Source organism: Hippopotamus amphibius, chromosome X (assembly GCF_030028045.1).
Source record: "Hippopotamus amphibius kiboko isolate mHipAmp2 chromosome X, mHipAmp2.hap2, whole genome shotgun sequence".
Classification (NCBI taxonomy): domain Eukaryota; kingdom Metazoa; phylum Chordata; class Mammalia; order Artiodactyla; family Hippopotamidae; genus Hippopotamus; species Hippopotamus amphibius.
Window position 1 is genome coordinate 136,140,099 of NC_080203.1, and position 25,804 is coordinate 136,165,902.

The 25,804-nt window shown below is 47.8% G+C and overlaps 1 protein-coding gene across 3 annotated transcripts in view; it reads left to right on the plus strand.

The window, feature by feature from the left end:
* DHRSX (dehydrogenase/reductase X-linked) overlaps positions 1 to 25,804 on the plus strand; it is a 200,409-nt gene that overhangs the window by 137,336 nt on the left and 37,269 nt on the right. For all 3 annotated transcript variants that reach the window (XM_057717844.1, XM_057717845.1, XM_057717846.1), the window contains exon 4: positions 14,333 to 14,434. In XM_057717844.1, coding sequence (XP_057573827.1) covers positions 14,333 to 14,434 — 102 coding nt within the window. The remainder of the gene's footprint in view (positions 1 to 14,332; positions 14,435 to 25,804) is intronic.

The following is a 25,804-nucleotide window of genomic DNA, read 5'->3' on the forward strand; positions in this document are numbered from 1 at the left end:
AGCACGTTTTATGTCTTTTTTTTTTCTTTTAGCTTTTATTAATTAAAAAAAATTGGGGTATATTTGTTTTACAATGTTGTGCTAGTTTCTACTGTACAGCAGAGTTCCCTGTGCTATACAGCAGGTTCTCATTAGTTATCTATTTTATACATAATAGTGTATATACATCAATCCCAATCTCCCAATTCATCCCACCACCCCCCACTTTCCCCCTGTGGTGTCCATACATTTGTCCTCTACGTCTGTGTCTCTATTTCTGCCCTGCAAACTGGTTCATCTGTACCATTTTCCTGGATTTCACATATGTGTATTAATATACAATATTTGTTCAAAAAGACACACGCACCCCAATGTTCATAGCAGCACTATTCACAATAGCCAAGACATGAAGCAACCTAAGTGTCTGTCGACAGATGAATGGATAAAGATGTGGTGCATACACATAATGCAATATTGCTCAGCCATAAAAAGCAGTGAAAGTGGGACGTTTGTAGAGACGTGGATGGACCTAGAGATTGTCATACAGAGTGAAGTACGTCAGACAGAGAAAAACAAATAGCGTATATTAGCGTTTTTGTGTCTTGATGTTGCCTGTTCTTCGGGAAGGTTTAACAGCCTTGATGGACGGGTCGTGCCAAAGCTTAATGTGTTCTTTACGACCACAGAAGGGAAATGATGCGGAAAATCGCAGTGGCATCCTCAAGAAAATGAGAGTCATTACCGTGCAGATGGTGAGACCTCAGTCATGATTGCAGCTTCAGGCTCTGCTGGCAGAGGCGGGGCGGGCCATGTGCTCCAGATGGGGACTGTGGTGATTTCTGAGCGGGACGGATGAAATTGGGACATTTCCATCTTTCCCTCCACGACAGGAGTACCAGCTGAAGAGACACTGGCCATGGGGAGCGAATACTCAACCCAGTTCACCTCCTTCAAGAAGTAGTCGTATTTATTTACTTTTGGCTGTGTTGGGCCATCATTGCTGCACGCGGGCTTTCTCTAGTTGTGGCGAGCAGGGGCTACTCTTCATTGTGGTCCACAGGCTGCTTATTGTGGTGGCTTGCCTTGTTGCGGAGCACGGGCTTTAGGCATGCAGGCTTTAGTAGTTGTGGCACATGGGCTCAGTAGTTGTGGCCCACAGGCTTAGTTGCTCTGCGGCATGTGACATCTTCCCCGACTAGGGCTTGAACGCAAGTCCCCTGCATTGGCAGACAGATTGTTAACCACGGCCCCACCAGGGAAGTCCCTGAGAAAAAATTAATAGAGCAGATCAAACTCATTTCAGGGGCTCCCAAATTCTGGATTTCTTCAGGGGAGCTTATTTAGGCAAAAGAGGGTGGGCAGAATGACAAGATAAAATGAGAGTTTGTGTTGGCGGGAAGCTAGGTTTATGGTCCAGACAGTGTTTTGTATGGGACCAGGGATGGAATGGCATTGAATAGTGTCAGGTCATTGCTTGGGAATGGGACGGGGCCGCCATATGCCCTGAGCATGCGTGGGTAGTACGGATCCTGGCAAATATTCATAGTGGGGAGGTGAAGGTGGACCTTTTAGTGTCTTCTCATCCTGTTTATAACATAACTGGGTGAGTGGGAGGGTGAGGAAACGACTGGTCAACCCACTGGGAGAGTTCAGTGAACACCCTTATCCTTGTGGTCACGACTTCTGATCCAACCAATAATTCACATGGTAAGTATTTTGGAGATTTCATGCATCAGTCTTCTTTCAACAAGAAAGTTTTTACTCTGACCATTCAAAATTAGGGAGCCTGTATTTTGCACACTCCCGTTTATCGTAATAAACGGCGAGCACACAATGGCAGCAGCAGTCCAGGTTGATTTGGTTACGCACCTGTTATTTTTTTAATCTATTATACAATTTTGGGTGTATTCTCTGTATTATACGGTATATCTTTGTAGCTTCCTTTATACCTATTGGTTTGTACCTCTTATTCCCCTGTGGTCACATAGCCACTTTAGATTATTGTTCATGTAACTTTCTCTTTCCACTGACTTCACCCAGAGCAAAGAGCAAAAGCGAAAGGGAGGGTCTCCTGACAGAGATCTCGTGATAGAACTGTGTAGATGGAACCGCAAATAAATGAGCACTGATCTGCATTGTGCAAAGGTGACCTCAAAATTCCTGTCCACCCTACACGGTGTGCATGTCTTATATAATCCCCTCCCCTCCTATGTAGGTGGGACCCAGGATGGTGGGGTGTCACTCCCATGATTAGAGTGTGCTATATGGCAGAAGTGAAGGGACTTTGCAGATGTAATTAAGGTCCAAATATCAGTTGGCATTGAGTTAATCAAAATGGAGACCATTGGGTGGGCCTGGCCTAAACAGGTGACCCCATGAAAGAGACTTGAAACAGAAGCAGATGTTTTTCTGCGGGCTTAGAGGAAGCCGACAGCTGTGTTTGGGGAGGGCCACACAGCACAGAGCTAGGAGTGACCCCTTGAAGCTGAGAGCCACCTTTGCCCAACAGCCAGAAAGAAAACCAGACCTCAGCCCTACAGCTGCACAGAACTGAATTTCACCTACAACCTGAGCGAGGCTGAAATAGAATCCCCATCCACAGAGGGTGACCCCAGCCTTCTTGACACTGTGGTTTCAGCCTTGTGAGACCCTGAGCAGGGGACCCCACTTACCCTCACTCAGACTTCTGATGGAAAAAGCTGGGAGATGGTAAATAGGTGTTGTTTTAATCCAGGAAGTTTGGGATGATTTGTTACACAGCATAGCTAGCTGATACACATGGTTCCCTCTTAAAGCCCTCAATCCAGGGCAGAGTGAGGAGAGCCCTGCGGGCAGGTGGGGCCCTGTACTCACTGGATTCAACTTGTTAAAGCTGGTGTCTACACCCAAGTCAAGTAACCACATGACCTTCTCACCTGGGATTAACAAAGAGGACCCTGAGAGCAACAAAGGAAGTTGAACATCTTTTCATCTCAATGAAATCTGCTTATGGAGAACGTTTTCACCTGAAGCCCACATTATTGATGCTAGCGGACAGAAAATTTCACAGGTTAAGGTACTGGTCACATGGGCAGGAGAAGGGGGTATACGGGAGTTGGATTTTTCCCCTTTTTTCCATTTCTGGCCACCAAACATTAATCTTGCAGTATTTGAATTTCTTTATTTCTTTTTTTTTTTTTTTAATCTGTGACTGAGATCATTCACTGATTGATTGATTGGTTAACCTTAAGTTGTACACTGTGATGTTTTGGTTTTTTATAAAGGTGTCCAGTGTGAACATGTAATACCTATGTACATTGTGAAATGATTACCAGAACCAATGCTGTGTTATATACTTGGAATTTTGTGATGTCAGTAGCTCTGAAATGTTCTCATCATACACACAGCACACCCGTCACCTCGCACGGTTACCATTTTGTTGTGTGCAGCTGATGAGAACACTTAAGATCTACTGTCTTTGCAAATTTCAGGTATACAGTATGTCATTGTTAACTGTAGTCACCAGGATGTACATTAGACCCCAGAATTCTTTTTTTTTTTAATTTTAATTTTTATTTATTTATTTATTTATTTATTTTTTAGCTCTTTATTGAAATATATTTGCTTTACACTCTTGTACTAGTTTTTGAGGTACATCAAAGTGAATCAGCTGTATTTATACATATACCCCCATATCCCCTCCCTCCCACGACTCCCTCCCCACCTCTGGAGCCTTTGATCAATATCTCCCCATTCCAACCCCAACCTCTGGTAACCACCATTCTACTCTCTGCTTTTTAAAAAAAATGTTTTTTAATTTTATTGGAGTATAGTTGATTTACAATGTTGTCTTCATTTCAGGTGTACAGCAAAGTGAATCAGTTATACACATACACATATGCACTCTTTTCTCATATCGGTTATTACAGAACATTGAGTCGAGTTCCCTGTGCTGTACAGTCGGTCCTTGTTGTTGATCTGTCTTATACACAGTAGTGTGTGTGTGTGTCCATCCCAAGCTCCTGATTTATCCCTCACGTTTCCCCTTCGGTAACCATAAGTTTGTTTTTGATATCTGTAAGTTAGCTTCTGTTTTGTAAATAAGTTCATTTCTATATTTTTTTAAAAAATTAGATTCCACATATGAGTTATATCACATATTTGTCTTTTTCCATCTGACTTACGTCACTTAGTATGATTATCTGTAGGTCCATCCATGTTGCTGCAAATGGCATTATTTCATTCTTTTTTATGGCTGAGTAATATTCCATTATATATCTGCACCACATCTTCTTTATCCATTCCTCTGTCAATGGACGTTTAGGTTTCTTCCATGTCCTGGCTGTTGTAAACAGTGCTGCTGTGAACACTGGGGTGCGTGTGTCTTTTTGAATGATGGTTTTCTCCAGATATGTGCCCAGGAGTGGGATTGCTGGGTCATGTGGTAGCTCTATTTTTAGGTTTTTAAGGCACCTCCATCCCGTTCTCTATGGTGGCTGCACCAGTTTACATTCCCACCAACAGTGTAAGAGGATTCCCTTGTCTCCACACCCTCTCCAGCATTTGTTGTTTGTTATGTTTTTGATAATAGCCACTCTGACAGCTGTGAGGTGATCTCTCCCTGCAATTAAATTTGCATTTACCCTGTGATTAGTTCTCTAAGCACTTGAGTGGCTGTGAGAAATGCTCATGTCATCGTGGTGTTGTAATCTGTAAACAGTGGGGGAACACACGCAAAAGCTACACTAATTAGGGGCCTGTGATCCTCTGGGCTGGGCGGATGTTGCTTTTAGTGCAGCCCTGTAGATGGAAAAAAGTAAATAAGGTCCCCAGAAGGACCATTTACCTCCTGGGAGTATGCGTTGCTTTTAAAGCTATTTAGAAGTCCCTGTTTCCAAGCAACACGCTGACTGCCTTCTACCCGGCTGGCTTACGAGTTAGTTGCAGGTCATTTTTTGTCTCTAATTGTCACGTGCTTTGGGGCATCTGTTCCGGGTCTCGCGGTCGATCGAGAATGTTCTCATTTTAATTTCATTTTCCAAACAAACTTGGGAGTCATACACATTTGAAGAATTTCACGAATTTCAACAACTTTTAGCAAAGCTTTTTATGTATGTTGATGTTTTTCGGTGGTGGCAGTGGTTTTATACTTGAGGTTCTGCGCTTGAACATAACGCCTTCCTGTGACGGTTCGGTTGGGGTGGGTTTCATGTCCCCCAGGAGAGAGAGAAAAGCAAATGGGGAAACTGAAAGAAATGAACGTTGCTGGAGGCGGATGTGTGTGTCCCGAAAATATTGGTCTGTAGGGAAGAGTCCGTGTAATCGGAGGATGGGGGCTTTGCTTGTTATGGGTGAGCTTGCGGACAAAGTGGGCGGTGGGGGGACAGAGAACTGCAGCTGGTGACTGTAAGACAGCATTCGATCTCCAAGACGTCTTTGGTGATGTGGACAAAAAATGTCACCAGCCTTTTCATTAAACAGAAGATGTTGCAGCCGTCAAGCCCTCAGCCACTGCAGCTGCCCCAGCATTTTTCCCTGGGGGGACTCAGGATGGAGGGAAACAGGATACTGGCCCCAGATAGATAAGGTGAGCCCAGACTCTCGCATCTTCCCATACATAGAAAAGCGCTACATTCATTCACTTGAGATGCCTGGTTTCATTTTTTTTGTTTTATAAATTTATTTATTTATTTATTGGCTGTGTTGGGTCTTTGTTGCTGTGCGTGGACTTTCTCTAGTTGTGGTGAGCGGGGGCTGCTCTTCCTTGCAGTGCCTGGGTTTCTCACTGCGGTGGCTTCTCTTGTGGCAGAGCACGGGCTCTAGGCACGCAGGCTTTAGTAACTGCAGCACACAGGCTTAGGAGTTGTGGCTCTTGGGCTCTGGAGCACAGGCTCAGTAGTTGTGGCGCACGGGCTTCGTTGCTCCGTGGCATGTGGGATCTTCCCGGACTAGGGCTCGAACCTGTGTCCCCTGCATTGGCAGGCGGGTTCTTTCTTGTTTGTTTGTTTACAATAAACTGCATATATTTAAAGTGTAAAATTTGATATTTTTTTCTATTAGTAATGTATATATGGCAATCCCAATCTCTTAATGCTTCCCACCCAACCCCTCCCCCACCCCACTTTCTCCACTTGGTGTCCATATGTTTGTTCTCTACATCTGTGTCTCTATTTCTGCCTTGCAAACTGGTTGATTTGTAGCATTTTTCTACAGGCAGGCGGATTCTGAACCACTGCGCCACCACGGAAGTCCTGAGATGTCTGGTTTCTTTAATAATCTTTTGATGTTCAGACCACCTGGGTTTTGTTGCAAAACTCCTAGATACCTGGCTCCTCCCTTACCCTCTTTGGAAGCAGTCCCTCAGAGAGGCTGCCTCCCGGGCTTCAGTCCTCAGCAAGTCTGCCAGATAAAGCATAATGCTCCACTTTCAGGTTGTGCATTTTGCTTTCAGTCGACAGTGTAGGGAAAGGGAATATGCGCAGAGCAGAAGTAGCTCAGCTGGGAGAGCATGAGATGGAAGGAAAAGGGGATTTTGAACCATGAACCACGAGAAGTGAGGCCGCGGCAGTGGACGTGAACAGACGGGCGGCGGGGAACCAGGGCAGGTGGATGCGACCGTGCAAGTGCACCCACCTGGCTGTAGCCACGCCCCTCACCTGCGGGGACGGGCAGGTGTCACACAGCGACCACGTGGCCGGGGCCCCAGGGCCTCGGATGCTGGCCGGGCAGGCTGGGTGTGTACGGTCTGATCCTTTTAGGGGTACGAACATACCTGGGAGGTATCACAGCTTTGATTCCAGACCACCACGAGAAAGCGAATGTCGCAGTAACATGTTCTGTGATATTCAGCAAGACTCATGAATTCTTTGGTTCCCAGTGCATCTGAAAGTTCTGGTCACAGTGACCATAGCTTAGGAAGTCTATTACGTCTTGGGAATTCCCTCGTGGTGCAGTGGTTACGGCTTGGCGCTTCCAGTGCTGGGGACCCGGGTTCAATCCCTGGTCGGGGAACTAAGATCCTGCGAGTCATGTGGCAAAGCCAAAAATAAAAATAAAATAGAAATAAAATTAAGATTAAAAAACAATTTTTTTAATTAAAAAAAGTTGCACGTGGATTAAAACATATTCACGTGTAACTTAAAAGTCCATTATGTCTTCTTTTTTTAAAATTTTTACTGGAGTAGAGTTGATTTACAATGTTGTGTTAGTTTCAGGTGTAGAATCAGTTATACATATACATCTATCTACTCTTTTTAAGATTCTTTTCCCATATAGGTCATTACAGAGTATTGAGTAGAGTTTCGTGTGCTGGACAGTAGTAGGTCCTTATTATGCCTTAAAAAAAATAATGCACATACCTTTATTTAAAAATACTTTACTGCAGGGACGTCCCTGGCGGTCCAGTGGCTCAGGCTTCACCTTCCGACGCAGGGGATGCAGGTTCAATCCCTGGTCAGGGAGCTAAGATCCCACATGCCTTTGGGACAAAAAACAAAACAAAACATAAAACAGAAGCAATATTGTAACACATTCAATAAGGACTTTAAAAATGGTCCACGTTTAAAAAAAAATCTTAAAAAAGAACGTTTACTGCCAAAAATGGCTTGCATACCGTGAGCTTTCAGCGAGTCATGATCCTTTGCAGTAGCCCCAGGAGGGATCTCCGATCACTGCAAACAGAGCCCTAATGAAAATGTTTGAGATACAGCGAGATTGACCAACATACAATGCAGAGACAAAACGCTGAGCAAGGGCTGTTGGAAAAATGGCCCCATCGACTTGTCCGAGGCGCGGCTGCCCCAAACCGTCCATTTGTAAAACAAACAAACAAAAAACCCAGCAGCAAAAACCCCACAGCACTTGCAAAGTACAATCCATGACGATGTCATAAAACAAGGTCTGCCCACACTAGCTAAAGAGCAAAAGCAAATCCACGCTATGGGGTGGGGTCACAGACCCCAGAAAGCAAACAAGCCGGGCTGGTGATTTTAAAACGTGGTTGCTTCTTCTCGGCGTCTCCTGATTTCCTGGCTGTGATGCTGAGTCGCTCTGGGGAGATGGCGGGCGGGGGGCTCTAGGAAGAGAGGGTGCGTGGAGCTTATTCCACGCTGGTGTCCTGGTCCTGATGCAGAGCCGTCCTCAGGATGCTCTCTGGGGACAGCCTCCTGTTCCGGGAAAATGCACGCACCCCACTCAGGACGCCTCCTGGGAGGACATGCCCTGTTGAGGAGGCGCGGGAGGGAACCGGAGAGAAAGGTGCTCAGTGGTTTATTCAGTTTTCTCACTGCGTGCCAGAGGTCTCTCTCACTCTCTTTCTCTCTTCGATTCTGTGTCTCTGCTTGTATCTTTGTGTCTCTGCTTTCTCTCTCTGTCTCTGTCTTTGACTCTGTCTCTCCATCTGTCTCTCTCCATCTGTCTCTCTCCATCTCTGTCTCTCTCCATCTCTGTCTCTCTCCATCTCTGTCTCTCTCCATCTCTGTCTCTGTATCTGTCTTTTTGTCTCTCTCTCTCTCCGACTCTGTCTCTCTGACTCTTTGTGCCTGTCTCCCTCCATCTCTGCCTCTATATCTTCATCTCTGCCTCTATATCTTCATCTCTGTCTCTATATCTTCATCTCTGTCTCTGTTTGTCTCTGTCTTGGACTCTGTCTCTCTCTGTCTCTCCCCCCCCCCCCCCCCCCACAGTCTCCCTCTGTTCCCCTTCCCTACCTGGTTTTGGGGCAGCTTAGATCTGCTTCTTACATAGAAAATAGGATTTCACGTCTCAGCAGACTTGCGTGTGTCTCTCTGTCTACATCAACCAAGAGATATGTATAAGTCACGTTTGTTTTTAATTAATGAATAATTACGATTTTTCTGGGTGACAGGCATTTGATCTATTTCTGCTGTATTTGTTTCTGCCCATAGAAACAGTGCCGATACAGATGTCCGCATACACGTCTCCTGACGGACACGGATAGGGCATTTTTGTACGATATATATACCTGCACGTGGCATTGCTCAATCCAGTGCGACACATATTCAAAATGATTCTGTAATATTAAGTTCTTCTGCAAAGATCTGGACCAGTTTATATCCCAGAGAGCGGCGTATAAACATTGATTTATTCTGCGTCCTCTTCAACCTTGATGATGTGAGGTCTGGCGTTTTCTCCACCTTGATGGATGCGAAATGACATCTTCTTCCGGTTTTAATTTGCATTTCCTACTGACTGTTGACGTAAAATGTCTTTGAGGGTGTGTATCTGCCGTTCAGTTTTCTTCCTTTGGGAAGTACCCATTCATGGCCCTTGTCTGTGTTTTTTCATAAGGTTGTTTGTCCTTTTGATATCAATTTTGGGGCGCTCTTTCACCTTTATTATTTAAATAGAGAGATGCAGGAGGATGTGACAGGCTGGGTGTGATCACTGAGCTGTTCTCTCTCTGGGTGCATCCCAGCCTTTGGGGACCCCTCTTCCTTTGTCTGGAGTGAAGACGGGGCCAGGACTCTGAGAGCTGCATCCCTGCCTGGCGTGGATACGGCAGCCGGCAGCTCCCAGAATTCGGCGATGACAGAGCCAAACAGCCCTTGCCGCCCCACACAGAGGACGAGTGAGCCCTGTTCCCCGTTGGGGAGGCAGGGTGGCAGATGTCCACGGGGGCTGTGTTTGCTCTTGGGAGATGTGAAAGCTTGTCATGCTCAGCTGAACCCCCTTCCCCATAAGCAGTGCCTCTCAGCCTTTCAGGGTCTGGGAGGCCCTGAAATCGCCCCCGTTAGGTTCCCAGGTGGGTCGTGGTTAGGGCGAGGTGCACAGAACCAGCTCTAGGACCCATTTCACGGCAGCAATCATCTCTGAACACACAGCCTGTGTGAAAATCATCTTGTGTTTTTTCCTATGTGCTTATGTTTATGCCAGTGGAAACGTTTTAATTTACGTTTTTGTTTGTGATTGTTTTTCCCTCTCTAGATATTGATGTGAACTCCTCTCTCCTTCTGGTGCTATTTCTTTGCAGATTTTTGTATCAGAACAAGGCACGCGTCATAAAAAGAATCAACTCGGGGTTTTAGGCCCCCCTATGTTCTAACTCAATCAAGAGAGGTGGGATTTTCTCTTTTGTGACAGTCGGAAAGAATTTGAAAAAATACCGTTGACACCGCCCCCGCCTTTTCCGCATTTCGTTCTTTCGTTAATTTTTCTATTTCTCCCGTAGTCGTTGCTCTGATTAGTCCTAATTTCCTTGATTAGAGTGTAACAATCAGTGTTTTTTCTCAGAAGAGCACTCATTTCCTTGAGATGTTCATCTTTTACTTGTAAATCTAGCATATTATTAATGTGGCGAGAAGTACATACCTATAATTTAAAAATCTTCTTCCTACAAGAGACTTGTTCCTGTTTGTAAGTTTGCATCTTCAGCCTTGTCAAATGCAGGATTCACAGTCGTCTCGGGGTCCTTGTTTCTTTCCTCTTTTTGTTATTTTGTGTGTGTGTCTATTGATTTGTCAGATGCTGAAAGATGTACACTCATTTCTCCCATGACCGTTTTGGTTCCGTCCACGTCTCCCTGCGTAGCCAAGAGGTCCTGGGAACTGGACTGCGGTGTTGTGGTATTCTGACAACACAGCACACGACTGTCGTGACTTCACATTGACTGAGTGTTGGACCCACGTTGTCCCATTAATATATTTTTTAAAATATATCTATCTGTTTATCTATTATTTATTGTCTGCATTGGGTCTTCGTTGCTGCACGCGGGCTTTCTCTAGTTGCGTGAGCAGGGGCTACTCTTCATTGTGGTGTGCGGGCTCCTCATTGTGGTGGCTTCTCTTGTTGTGGAGCACGGGCTCTAGATACACGGGCTTCAGTAGTTGTGGCACTTGGGCTCAGTAGTTGTGCCTCATGGGCTCTAGAGCTCCCAGGCTCAGTAGTTGTGGCGCACGGGCTTAGTTGCTCTGCGGCACGTGGGATCTTTCCAGACCAGGGATGGAACCTGTGTCCCCTGCATTGGCAGGCAAATTCCGAACCATCGCACCACCAGGGAAGTCCCCAGCTTTTTAATTTTTAATCCCCACTTTTAAAAACTCTGTAATGAATGTAGAGAAGAGTTCTCCTTTTTCCTATAGCAAGTGTGGTCTTCCAGTAAGAGGCTACCATCTTGGTTTTGTGTCATGACCAGACACTGGGGGTTCACGCTTCCTCTTTCAAGCTGCTCCCCTACCTGTTCCTTGGGTCTCTTGTTTTGCTCCTCGGGCAGCTGGTGTACCTCCTATGCTGTGGTCATCTGCACGGCAGACGTCCTATTTCTTGTCTTCTAGGGGTACCTTGACTAGTCTCAAAACATGGCAATCTTCATTTCTCTAATTATCCAGATAGAAATGAAGACATCGTTGACAGTACCCCAGGTAAAATGAAAAATGTCACCCGTGTCTCCTCCCCACCAGGAGCCCTGCTGTGTCAGTTACCCCTGGCCCCTCTCACATAGGGGAGATGCAACCCCCACTTGGCCTTTAGGTGAGCCCCTCGCATGCATGCAGCCGCATGTCCCGTCGGTGGTTAATCCTGGTGTCTCTGCTCGATGAGAGGAGGGCTCGCGCTTTGCAGCTTGCCTTCTGTGTTTCTTTTCTCCAGGCTGGAGCCCTTAAAGCATTCTGGCCTGCAGGGACCCGTCTGCCCTCCTCCGCTGTAGGGCTTGATTTCGGGGCTCATATTCCCTGTGCAATGTTACCCCGTCCTCCTGCCAGTGATGCTGTTGTAGAGGTGAGGGGTGGGGGGCAGCTCTTGAGTGGACGTAGAAAGTGGTGCTGATGCCACGAGTGGACAGAGGGAATTCCCTGGCTGTGCAGTCGTTAGGACTCGGCGATTTCACTACCGAGGGTGCAGGTTCGATCCCCGGTCGGGGAACTAAGATCCCACAAGCCGCCCAGCATAGCTACAAAAAAGAGAAAAAAGGAAAAGAGTGAGCAGAAAGGAGGTAAAACCCTGCGGCTCCCTCCCAAGGCAACACTCTCCACGGGGAACCTCAGTGCTCACGTTTCTTGTCATTTCTGATCCTTTTCCCCCAAGGAGCAGGGAAAAGGCATCTTCCGACTTTTCAGAGACCCAGTAACAGTGCTCTGTTTCCGGAAGCTGAGTGTGTGGGTCCGGCCCTCCTTTTACCACGGGTTCTAGTTATTGGCAGTTGTGTGGGTTTTCCTTTTTTTTTTTTTTTTTTTTTGCCTTCTTGGGAGTGTTTCAGGGGAGAGTTAGAACAGTGTGTCAGGAGTTCCTATCCAGATGGCCCTGTGTTCTACAGCGGGACTTCCAGACTCCCTGTGGCAAACCTCCCCTTTCCCCAATCTGTCACAGCCTGATGCCGTTGGAGACAGAATAGGAAGGAATTATGAGAAAATATACATTTAAGAAACACGCAAGATGGCAGTGCCCAGTGTTGATTTTTTTTTTTAAAAGTCTATTCAATTTTTTCTTTTTTTAAAAAATTTTTTAATTTAAAAAAATTACTATTATTACTTTTTGTTGCATTGGGCCTGTTGCTGTGTGTGAGCTTTCTCTAGTTGCAGCGAGTCGGGGCTACTCTTCATTGTGGTGCACGGGCTTCTTATTGTGGGCTCTTGTTGTGGAGAACGGGCTCTAGGTACTCGGGCTTCAGTAGTTGTTGCACGTGGGCTCAGTCTTTGTGGCTCACAGGCTCTAGAGCACAGGCTCAGTGGTTGTGGTACACGGGCTTCGTTGCTCTGCGGCATGTGGGATCTTCCCGGACCAGGGATCGAACCCGTGTCCCCTGCATTGGTAGGGGGATTCTTAACCACTGTGCCTCCAGGGAAATCCCTGTTGCTTTTTTAAAAAAATCATTGGATTCAGCAAACATAAGATGACTATTGATTTTTTTTTTTAAATTCCTAAATGCATCCTCAGTTTCTGAATGTGTCCTCTGGTGAACTGGTAACCAACAGTGGTGCCTGTCCGTAGACCACGCTGAGTAACTCTGATCCAGGTGTATGCCCACCCCGCCCCACTGCACTTTTTAGGGAAAATATTGAAAATGCACACTCACTTGTCCTCAGTGGCTGTGTGACTTGGCACGCATAGGTCCATTCTCTGTGCTCAAGATAATCTTAAAACGTCCCTTCCGAGTGCACACGCGTGTGTGTTCCAAAATATGTACCTTCCCAAGCGTGCACTTTCGGTGGTTGCCAGGTGTAATGATATTTTCTTTCCTTTTTTTCTTTTTTTTCCTTGTCTTTTTTTTTTTAAGCTCTTTTTTGGAATATAATTGCTTTACAGTGTTGTGTTAGTTTCTGCTGTACAACAAAGTGAATCCGCTGTATGTGTACATACATCCCCATATCCCCTCCCTCCCACAACTCCCTCACACCCTCCCTATCCCACCCCTCTAGGTCATCACCCATCATCGAGCTGATCTCCCTGTGCTCTGCAGCAGCTTCCCACTAGCCATCTATGTTACATTGGGTAGTGTGTATATGTCTGGCTACTCTCTCACTACGTCCCAGCCTCCCCTTCCCCCTCCCCGTGTCCTCAATTCCGTTCTCTGCATCTGCATCTTTATTCCTGCCCTGTCACTTGTAATGATATTTAAAATGTCCTACAGCAAACATAAACCAACAAAATCCTGCAGGCGGGTCTCACGCCTGGGGTGCGTGCCACAGTAGGTGCCGGTCCTTGGGATATGGAAGCCGTACTCCCCTCTGTTCTTGGGACCACAGATGTCCCTGTGAGCATCTCATCAAGAGCTGGGCCTGGAGAGACCCAAAGCGATCCTTGAGCAGAGCCAGCTGTGACAGTGCCGGGACCACACCACCGCAGAATGACCCAGAAAACTGCCTTCCACTCAGGAGGGTTGTCTGGTCTGAGTTCCCCCCTGGATGCCAAGATCACCTCCCAAGCTCACGTGGTGGTTGGATGAACTCAGTCCCTTGAGGTTGTAGATCTGAGGTTCTGGCTGTCTTGCTGGCTCTCGGCTGGGTGCTGTTTTCAGCTCCCAGAAGCTGCCGTGAGCGTCTTGCCGCATGGCCGTCTCACAACAAGGCAGCTTACTTCTTCCAGGCCAGTGGGAGAATCTCTCTTCCTCTCGTCTGCTTGCAAGAGGGAAGATTATATAATGAAATAGGGGTGGCATCTGAGTATCTTTGCCGTATGAGGGGACCCCATCGAGGAACTGGTATCCCATCGTCTTTGCCGTATTCTGTTGACTTCAGGGAAGTCACAGTCCCACCTACACTCAAAAAGGAGGGCATCGTCAAGGATGTTCCCCAAGATGTATCTTCCTCTCTTCTCTAACCCAGTGCTACTCCCCAGTGGGAATAGAAGTTTGCCTCTTTAGAAATCATCTTAGTGTCTGCGGTAGATTGGAAGATAACCACGGGTTTCTGTCTTTCTCCAGTGGAATTTCTATACTGCGACCTGGCGTCCATGAGGTCTATCCGGCAGTTCGTCCAGAAGTTCAAGATGAAGAAAATCCCCCTCCACGTCCTGGTCAATAACGGTGAGTTTGGGTGAAATCCAGGGGCTAATTTGGACACAGACACGAGCTCTCGGCCATCCTTAGGGAAAGCGGGACTCCCATGGAAATGTGTTTCAGTTGTTGCCACTGCTTCATGCAACTGGTGTGTTTGGCTTTTGTTATCAGAATAATCAATTTTAGGATGTGGCTTTGAAGTGAGGTAAACTGTGATGATGTGTCCTGTGGATCTGATACCTGGACGGGTCCACTCGGGCTAAGATGTATGAGGGACTTACAAAGGGCTGGGTGTTTTCGCGAGTGTTATTTTACTAAATCCTCAGTGTGTTTCCATGATGATCATGATTTGGGCTCCAGACCCTCACACCCAACTGTTTCTCTCTTTTTCTCTTTTAAATAAATGTATTTATTTACTTATTTTTTTGGCTGCATTGGGTCTACGTTGCTGCGCTTGGGCTTTCTCTCGTTGTGGCGAGCGGGGGTTACTCTTCGTGGCATTGCACGGGCTTCTCATTGCAGTGGCTTCTCGTGTTGTGGAGCACGGGCTCTAGGCGCCTGGGCTCCAGTAGTTGCAGCACGAAGCCTCAGTAGTTGTGGTGCACGGGCTTAGCTGCTTCACGGCACGTGGCATGTTCCCGCTCCTGCTGGTCCAGCTCCTCCTGGAGATGCCACAGAACGCCAGAAGTGTTGGCAACCCCCGGGCCTAGGAAGGGGCATCCCCCCATGCTGCCCAGGATGGGTGGTTGGCTACAGGGATAAGTGCCCCCCGGGCCAGGGGGTAGTGAGGAGAGTGCGGTCCAGACTGACAGTGGATTCATCACCAGCCCAGTGTGTGCTGGAGGCTCGGGGCAGCCTTAGCTGATTTGGGGGAAGTGAAGGATTTTCTCATTTGTCTGGTGGCTTGGTTTGTGTATGAGGATGTGTCTTTGTTGTGTTCAGATGACAGCGTTTTTTTCCCATTTTTTTTAACTTATTTATTTTATTTATTTATTTATTGGCTTCATTGGGTCTTCATTGCTGTGCACGGGCTTTATCTGGTTGCGGGGAGCGGGGGCTCCTCTTCATGGTGGTGCGTGGGCTTCTCCTTGTGGTGGCTTCTCTTGTTGCAGAGCACGGGCTCTCGGCGCATGGGCTTCAGTAGTTGCAGCATTCAGGCTTCAACAGTTGTGGCTCGCAGGCTCTAGAGCACAGGCTCCGTCGTTGTGGGGCACGGGCTTCGTGGCTCCGCAGCCTGTGGGATCTTCCCGGACCAGGGCGCGAACCCGTGTCCCCCGCATGGGCAGGCGGATTCTTAGCCCCTGCGCCCGCAGGGAAGCCCCCAAACAACAGTTCTGAAGGGACGGATATTGGGGAGATTCTGCATCGGCAGGTGCAAACAGGTTCCCAGCTACAGGACTTCTCAGAAAGGTCCCCTGTCGACGGTACCGTTGGTGTCCGGGAGGGTCTGCAAAGTTTCCCAAAGCCGTACGCCCGGGACCCTCCTTTGGGATATTAACTCCTCCCCTCGAGGTGGTTGGTTCAAAGGAGATGGGCTACTAGGACAACACCTGCTCACCCACCCTAGGCATCAAGTCTCACGGGAAACAGCCCCAGCTGCGTCCCACAGAGAAGACGTCCAAGGGGCCCGGCTGGCTAGACGTCACGCTTTGCCTTTCTAAAATGTATCCTTGCAGAGAGCCATCAGCATTTTGCAAATGTTTTTTATTCGAGACTCCAGTGTTTCTGCCTTCCGCTAACGTGACACAAATAGAAGCAGACCGCCTCTCCCTGGCCGGGGGGAGCACATGAGCCAAACGGAGGATTTAGCCAACCCGCGAGTGATCAATAGGCGGCCTCCTGCCGAGCTGGTCAATATTTCTCATTTATTCACATCAAAATTTCATTGATCTAGTTTCCCATCCCTGTGCCAGAAGTGGGGCAGATTTGTAATCACTGCTTGGGATTTATATTTTATCCTCCTAGGAGTTCTCCCCATAACTCTCATGGATGTATTTCCCAAGATCAAGGATTACTAAAAACTGATGTTTCTCCCTCCAAATAAATATGTCAGGGGTAACCCTGAAAAATAACAAAGATGCTTGCCTGGCCAGATCCACACGAAGCCAGTTTTCAGCATAGCTCTTCAGGCATTCAGGAGTTCGTATCATACGTCAGCACCGAGCGCCAGGGGACCGGGGACCGTTAGAGCCAGGGGTCCCTGCAGAGGCACCGACAGGTGGATCGAGAAAGCAGGGACTTGGGGCCCGATGTGGGGGGGGTTGGGGAAGATGCCCAAATAGCTTCCCTATTTATGCGCTTGGCGTTTCCTCCCCGAAAAAGGCGTCTGATGTCTCTCTTAGGACACGGGTGACTCACCGTGGTGCCTTTCCCCTTGGTGGGTTGGATCCAAGGAGGTTTGGGCCACGCATCAGTAGCACCTTGTGTTTCTCGCCCGGGGTTTCTGTCTCCCCGACGCAACCGTTTCCCACTGTGGTGCTTTGCGTGGCGCTCCCCCGTCTCTGCAGGAGGCGCTTGGGTGTTGCTTCTCTGGCAGCGGTGCTCGCAGGGCTGTTGGATGTGATTGTCCCGGATTCCATAAGTTCCACGGAAACAGGGGAGGCTGCCCATCTCGTCCCCTCCCTCAAGTGCCCTTTTTCTTCCTGTCGCCCTTCGTGAGGCTCCAGGAAGTGGGTCCAGAAGTACAGTGGTTTTCTAATCACCCGAATGCTCCAGCATCGCTTCACACAGGGCCGCGTTCTCCTTTTTAATTTTTAAGGGACGTGCAGCTGATGTGCAATGTGGTGTGAGTTTCAGGTGTAGAGCAGAGTGATGCCGTTTTCTACAAACACGTGCATCTATTCTGTTTCAGATTCTTTCCCCACACAGGCCATTACAAAATAGTGAGCAGAGTTCCCTGTGCTGTACGCCAGGTCCTTGTTGTTTATCTAAATTATACATAGCAGCGTGTGTATGTCAATCCCTACCTCCCCATTTATGCCCCCCTTTCCCCTCTAGTAACCATCACTTTTTTCCTCTACATCTGTGACTCTGTTTCTGCTTTGCAAATACGTCCATCTGTACCATTTTTAGATTCCACATAGAAGCGATGTTATATGATATGTGCTTTTCTCTGACGTGCGTCACACAGTGTGACAGTCTCTAGGTCCATCCACGTGGCTGCAAATGACATGATTTCATTGTTTTTTTTACGGCTGAGTAATATTCCATTGTACACATGCACCACATCTTCTTTACCCATTCCTCTGTTGGTGGACACTTCAGGGGTTTCCGTGTCTTGGCTGTTGTAGACAGTGCTGCTGTGAACACTGGGGCGCATGTGCCTTTTCGAATTAGAATTTTCATCTTTTCCGGATACATGCCCGGGAGTGGGATTGCTGGGTCATATGGTAGCTCTATATTTAGGTTTGTAAGGAACCTCCACACTGGTCTCCACAGTGGCTGCACCAGTTTACATTCCCACCCGCAGTGCAGGAGGGTTCCCTTTTCTCCGCACCCTCTCCAGCATTTACTCTTTTGAGACTTTTTGATGATGGAGCAATTTTATCCCAAGAATGTGATTGAGACGGGCTGTAGCCACTTTGCTGTATAAAAGGCTGACATGACCTCCCGTCTTTGCAGTCTCTTTGATTGCCTTCTGCTTTCACGCTGAGTCAATGATGAAATTGTCTCCTTCTCGGAGGGTTTTCTGGGTCGGAGGCAGATTTTGGTTTTGATGCGCCCACCCTGGGAGGATACGCAGTCCTCCGGCCTTTCCTTGGTGTCTTTCTGGAAACAGTGCAACGCACGAGCTCGTAGCAGAGTTGGGCGTTTCTGACGCACTGGCCCCAGGTGCCCTGGCCGTGTCTGCGGGGAGTCCCGGCACGTGCTGTGTGCCCAGAGCACTTGCTCGTTGGAGGAAGCCCCTCAGTAGGTGGCGGCGTCTCTGCCGTGGTCGTGGGGCGGGCGAGGTGTGTCTGCCCTCCCTGGTGACAGTCCTGGAAACACAGGGAGAGGGTGACCGATGCACCCGTCCACACGATGCTCTCACCAGCGTTTTCTCCGTTGACTTAAGGATGATTTTGGACACACTCACTTGCTGTTTGAATCTCAACATTTTCACTGGCCGGGGGCGTGACTGTGCGTTCAGCACCCCCGAGCGCTCAGTCCCAGCACCCGGGTCCGGCTGGGCCGACGAACATCAGGGTTCACTGCCACCCCCGGTCCTGCCTCGGATCTCAGGCTTCCCTCCGTCTGTAGATTTTCGCTGAGACACGTGGACGCCGCCTTTCCTGGTCACGTGCTCCAGGCGGATTCAGAACCTCCTCCCTTTCCAGAACCTTCTGTCCTCCTTTCCAGGCGTTTTTGCATTCCTCACGTGACTGCCTTGGTTGCCGGCTTCCAGACGTCTTTACTTTTGCATTGTTAGTTCCACTGACAGTAAAAATCTCTGCATTCAAAATTGTGGCAGAATTAAAAGGAACGAAATTGAGTTATTTGTAGTGAGGTGGATGGAGCTAGAGTCTGTCACACAGAGTGAAGTAAGTCAGCAAGAGAAAAACAAATACCGTCTGCTAACACATATATACGAAATCTAAAGAAATGGTACTGATGAACCTAGTGGCAGGGCAGGAATAGAGATGCAGACATAGAGAACGGACTTGAGGACACGGGGCTGGGGGTGAAGGGGAAGCTGGGACGTAGTGAGAGAGTAGCACGGACATATACACACGACCAAATGTAACGTAGATGGCTAGCGGGAAGCTGCTGCAGAGCACGGGGAGATCAGCTCGATGATGGGTGATGACCTAGAGGGGTGGGACGGGGAGGGTGGGAGGGAGGCTCAAGAGGGAGGGGATGTGGGGATATATGTACACATACAGCTGATTCACTGTGTTGTACAGTAGAAACTGGCACAACAGTGTAAGACAATTATACTCCAATAAAGATGGGGAGAAAAAAAAGTACCTAAGCATGGAAATATACAGGCAAAGGAGACATTTGATATCCATCTGTTAAACAAGCATCACAGAACAAGCATCATTAGAAAAGCATGAAAACCATGGTAAGAGCCTACCCACATCACAGCAGGCAAGTGCAAACAGCGCACGGTATAGTTCTTGGATACAAAACATATACGTGTTCTTTGGATTGAAACCATCACCTAAGTGAGTGGCTTGGCTTTTATATCCAAGGCAAAAATCATCTATAGATGTAAAAACTGTGGGGAATTCCCTGGTGGTCCTACGCTTTGACCACTGAGGGCTCAGGTTTGATCCCTGGTCGGGGAACTAAGATCCCATCACCACTGAGGGCTCAGGTTCGATCCCACAAGCTGTGCAGTGTGGCCAAAAAAAAAAAAAAAAAAAAAAAGGTACAAAGTGTGGAAACCACATGTCACAATAGGACAATAAGATATTCAGATATTTAAGGCCACAGACGTATGTCCACTCACCAGTCAAATGCATCAATGAACAAGCAGATATCTCCTTTTTTGCTCCTTTCCCCACATTTCAGTTGGCAGAAGCCGATCTTTTCAATCCCTGGTCTTGGAACTAAGATCGCACGTGCCTCGTGGCCAAAAAACCAAAACATACAGCATAAGCAATACTGTCACAGATTCAATCGAGACTTTTAAAAAATGGTCCACAGCAAAAAAAAAAAAAAAAAATTAGAAACCAGCATGAGTACGCTCAGCGTGTCACTTAATCATGGGGTTTAGTCGTGAGCAGGGACCCCGGGAGTTTTGGGTCCAGCCTCCACAGGGCTGCGGTCCCCACGCGGCTTCCCTGGTGGGTGAAGCCCAGGACGGGCTGGACGCGGGGGCTGGGCAGCTGCGTGCACAGCCGTGATGTCCTTGCCGTTGCTTTTTTTTTTTTAAATAGGTTTATTTTATTTTTTATTTATTGGCTGCGTTGGGTCTTTATTGCTGCGCGCGGGCTTTCTCTAGTTGTGGAGAGCGGGGGCTACTCTTATTGTGGTGCACGAGCTCCAGGCACGCGGGCTTCAATAGTTGTGGCACGTGGGATCAGTAGCTGTGGCTCACAGGCTCCGTAGTTGCGACGCACGGGCTTCGTTGCTCTGTGGCATGTGGGATCTTCCCGAACCAGGGCTCGAACCTGTGTCCCCTGCACTGGCAGGCGGATTCTTAACCGCTGCGCCCCCAGGGAAGTCCCTTGCTGTTGCTTTAAAACTGTGTTTTCCCCAACGATGCCGTCGATGTCCAGAGCTTGCTCAGAGGACCCTTCATGGTTTCCCAACTCACCTTGAACTCGTCCTACGCCTGGAGCATCCTCTCTGTCACTCATGGGTCAGTGAGTGTCTGCGAGAATCTGTCAGCAGAACTTGGATGCAACAACGATGCCTATTGGCACGTCCCCCAGGCTGATGTCCTGTCTTGTACATTCTCACTAGGAAATGTGTAACACGAGTGGAGTGGATGGAATTGGTCCAGCCCTAAGGAGATGGGACAGGGGTGGTCCTTCAGCTCAGGTCACCAGACCACGGGTACCCCAGCGAAAATGAACCCGGATGAGCCCAGCGGTTCTGCCCCAATGGGGTGACATCCGGACTTGGTGTAGCTGCACCAACACCTGGCTGACCTGAACCTCCTGCCTGTTTTCTCTGCTGCCAGCATCCAGGGAATCAAAGAGCATCTTAAGAAAGTGACAGTTAGCACCAGCTTCCTTTTACTGTATAACGTTGTCCTCAACTCACCGAGTGGAAGCCCTGGGAATTCACCGCGGGCTAACACCCCCAGATTCAAGCCACCATTCCCGCTGACTCCCACATCCCCTTCCAACACCCCTGCTCCGTGATGTGGGGGGTGTTTTTCCAATGGATGTTGACACTTGGAAGGGCGTGTCTGGTGGCTGCCAGTTTGTCTCAGGAGACGGAGGTCTCTAGCCTGGAACTGATCATTTAGGCGTGCGCCCACCATCCCCGATCCTGGTGGCTTGGAATAACTGTTTCCTTTTAAATTTTATTTATTTTTATTGAAGTACAGTTGATATACAGTGTTATATGAGGTAGAGGTGTACAATGTAGCGATTCACAAGGTTTAAACATTATACTTCATTTATAGTTATTATAAAATACTGGCTATATCTCCTTGGCTGTATAATATATCATTGTGGCTTCTTTATTTTATACATAGTAGTTTCTATCTTTTAATCACCTCCCCCCTTCCCTCTCCCCCCACCCCGGGAACCACTAGTTAGTTCTCTATGTCTGTGAGTCTACTTCTTTTTTGTTATATTCACTAGTTTGTTGTATGTTTTATGATTTTTTAAAAAATTATTTATTTTGGCCACATCGGGTCTTGGTTGCAACATGTGGCATCTTTGTTGCGGTGTGCGGGCTTCTCTCTACCTGTGGCATGTGGGCTCTCTTCTCCGGTTGTGGCATGTGAGTTCCAGAGTGCGTGGGCTCTGTGGTTTGCAGTGCATGGGCTCTCTAGTTGAGGTGTGAGAGCTCAGTAGTTGTGGCGCGCAGGCTGAGTTACCCTGCGGCATGTGGGATCTTAGTTCCCCAACCAGGGATTGAACTCATGTCCGCTGCACTGGAAGGCAGATTCTTTACCGCTGGACCACCAGGGACGTCCCTGTTGTATTTTTTAAATTCCACATATAAGTGATATCATATGCTATTCGTCTCTGTCTGGCTTTCTTCACTTAGTATGATCATCTCTAGGTCCATCCAGGTGGCTGCAAATGGCATGATTTCATTCTTTTTTATGGCTGAGTAGTATTCCATTGTATATTTACACCACATCTTTGTGTTCCTCTGTCAATGGACACTTAGATGGCTTCCAGGTCTTGGCTATTGTAAACAGTGCTGCTATCAAAATAACCATTTTTCTTGCATTTTGGACAGTCATCACGCTGCTCCCCCCCATGGGGATCCCCCTGGGCCACCCTCATCTGATGGGTCAACCCGGGGCCGGACATCACGGGAGGCTTTCTCCTATGGCGGGAAGCTGGTCCTGCCTGTTGCCTGGGCTCGGTCCAGCTGGTCGACCAGATCCCCACGTGTGGTCTCCTCTCCCAAATAGTGGTCTTAGACGCACCAGCCTTCTCTGGGGAAGCAGGTTCTGCCCAGAAAGACAGAATTCTGAAAGCTGGGTGCTCCGGGGTGTTTCCTGAGCGCGCCCTTGGACCTTGTACGACACTGTCACGGACGCTGCATCCGACTCGTGCCAGCAGAGTTCACGAGGCCACCAAGACTGGAGGAACGCGATGCAGACTCTGTCTCCCGGGGAAACGGGTGTCAAGAGAATGTGCAGGCTGGCCGTGCAGCTGCCCGGAGGCCGCCGTCCCTTTCAACCGGCCTCACAGACGCCAAGTGCCCGGGATGCACGGGTGTGTCCTGTGCTGAGCACTCCCGGCGCTGCAGGCATGGAAGGACCTTATTTTTTTAGCTCTTTATTGGAATATAGTTGCTTTATTATATAATTGAGACCTTATTTATCCAGCTTCGTCCCATGAACATAGAGAACCAGGCAAGTGTCTACATTGTCTCCAAATGCCAGACTTTGTGTGCACTTGACAACCAAAGCCCGGGTTTCTTCTGCACAACTTCTCAAGGGCACCCCAACATGCTTTTCAGAAACATTTTTAAAAAAATTTTTAATTTTTTTAGATTTATTTATTTTGGCCGTACCATTCAGCATGTGGGATCTTAATTCCCGGACCGGGGATCGAACCCGCAGCCCCTGCATTTCGGGACGTGGAGTCTTAACCACCGGACCACCAGGGGGGTCCAGAAACTTTCTTTTTTATATACCTTATTTTTTATTGACTACAAGGCAACATTTTAAAATATTTTTGAGCCTAATGTCATATAATCTCAACAAATTCATCTGAGGTGTGAAAATCGTAACAAAGTCTCTCATCTCCAAATCAGGCAAGTTTAGAGACCAGACCTCCTGGAAAAATAGGTCTGTAGTTGAGGAAACCTATTTTTGGTTACATAGTGGTCCTGGCGAGAAAGAGAATCACGGGATTTAGAGTTAAAATAATGCATTTTAATTCTGTAATAACCTGCATGGGAAAAGAATTTGAAAAAGAATAGATACACATATATGTATAGTAGAATCACTTTGCTGGACACCTGAAACTAATGCAACATTGTTCATCAACTCTACTCCAATATAAAATAAAAGCTAAAAAAAAAAAACAGGAATACAGTCATCCTTTGACCTAAAAAAAAAATAATCCAGGAGTTTAGTTCAAATTCTATAACTTAGTGGCTATGTGAACTTTGCCAAGCCACTTGACTTTTTTTTTTTTTAATGGAAAGGCATTTTATTTTAAATACAGCTGTGTGTACATGTGAATCCCAAACTCCCAATCTATTTTGCTCATCGAATTTTAGTGGCTGTGTGTCATCTATCTATCCATTTTTCTATCCATCTATCCATCCATCCATTTTCTGTCTGTTCGTCTGTCTGTCTATCTATCCATTTTTCTGTCTGTCTGTCCGTCCATCCATCCATCCATCCATCCATCCATCTATGCCAGGTCTTAGATGCAGCACTTGGAGGCTTCCTTGGTGTGTGTGGGATCTTTTAGTTGCGGCATGCGGGATCTAGTTCCCTGACCAGGGATGGAACCTGGCCCCCTGCACTGGGAGCACGCAGTCTTAACCACTATGACGTGTAGGTATGTTTAAGTACACGTTGTGTTGAATGCCTGAGACACGTGTCGCTCGTTTCTCTCGTGTACACAGGCTCCCTCCAGGCGGGTCCACACGCGTGATGCTTCAGAGTCATCAGCTCAGGGGATAAAGCTTCAACATCCTGGAGGTTCTGGGGAGAGCTGCGTGTGGAGAGGGGTGGCCAGAGTGTGTGCGGGGTCAGAGGCCGTGCACCTGAGCTTCACCTTCCCACCTCCCACCCCCGTCTTCTTGTTTCTGCGTCTGGAGCTGCGTTTTTCATCGCACTTCCTCGTGCATCCTTGTCTGTGGAAGCAGCCGTCAGCCTTCCTCCAGCCGTATATTTTTAAACATTGCCAGCTTGCGACACGCAGAGCACTTGACTGCCTGTGTGAAAGCCAGGGCCCGAATCAGATGTTTTCTTTGCCTCAAGAACCTCAGAACCTGCATTGGAGCTGGGGGTGTGGGGCCGTGAAACCCAAGGGGGATCTGCTGGGACCTGGGTGTGGAGGGACGTGCGGTGTGGCCTGGGTAGCCTGGGAGGCACCTCGCCATGCAGCTGAGAAAACTCTCGACATAAACACTTGTGCATAGAGTGCATATACGGAGAATTACATGCAGACTTGCATATACACGCAGATTCCAATGTGTGCATATATACACAAATACAAGATATATATGTATACAAATACACCCATATAAAATACGCATCAACAAACACACACTCACGGATGCATATACAGAGAATTACATACAGAAATCTATACACAGCCACCTGTCAGTGTATATACACATGCAAATACAAGTGTATTTCTACACACACATGTGAACAGACGTATCAGTGTAAACATAAACACATTCACGTATGCAAACGCACACACACAGTGAAGTGTATACACACGCAAGTCCAAACGTGTAAATACATGTGCACATAAATGCAAACAGACATGAAAATCGTACACGTATGCAAAGCCAGTTGCAAATGCAAATATATGTTTGCAAATACAGAAGCCTGTGGGGGTGCTTCCCTGGGGGCACAATGGTTGAGAATCCGCCTGCCAAGGCGGGGGACACGGGTTCCAGCCCTGGTCCGGGAAGATCCCAGATGCTACAGAGCAACTAAGCCTGTGCACCACAACTACTGAGCCTGCGCTCTAGAGCCCATGAGCTGCAACTACTGAAGCCCGTGCGCCTAGAGCCCGTGCTCCACAACAAGAGAAGCCACCACAATGAGAAGCTCGTGCACCACAACGAAGAGTAGCCCCCTCTCACCACAACTAGAGAAAGCCCGCACGCAGAAACGAAGACCCAACACGGCCAATAAATAAATTAATTAATTAAAAAAGCCCATGGGGATGAATCTACAGATGGAGCTACGTGTGTGCGTGCGTTACCCGTAAACACACGTGCAAATGCAGAGCTCGCGTGAACACTTATGCGTGAGCAAAGAAGTCTGCTCATACACTTACAAATACGTACACATATACACAAGCATGTGCGTGGGTTATAAACAAATGCAGGCATTTGTGCAAGTACACGTACACGTGCATCCGGAGTGCAAGTTCACAGGCACGGCTACACCTGATATGCAAAGAAAACACGTGTATCCGTCTATAGGTATTTATAAACACACGTACACACAAATGCATAGATACACACGCAAGCTGGAAAACGTGTATAAATGTGTGTGGTGCATATACGTGCAAATACACAGACATAAACACATACACAACACATGTATACGTGGGCAGATACAGGTGAATC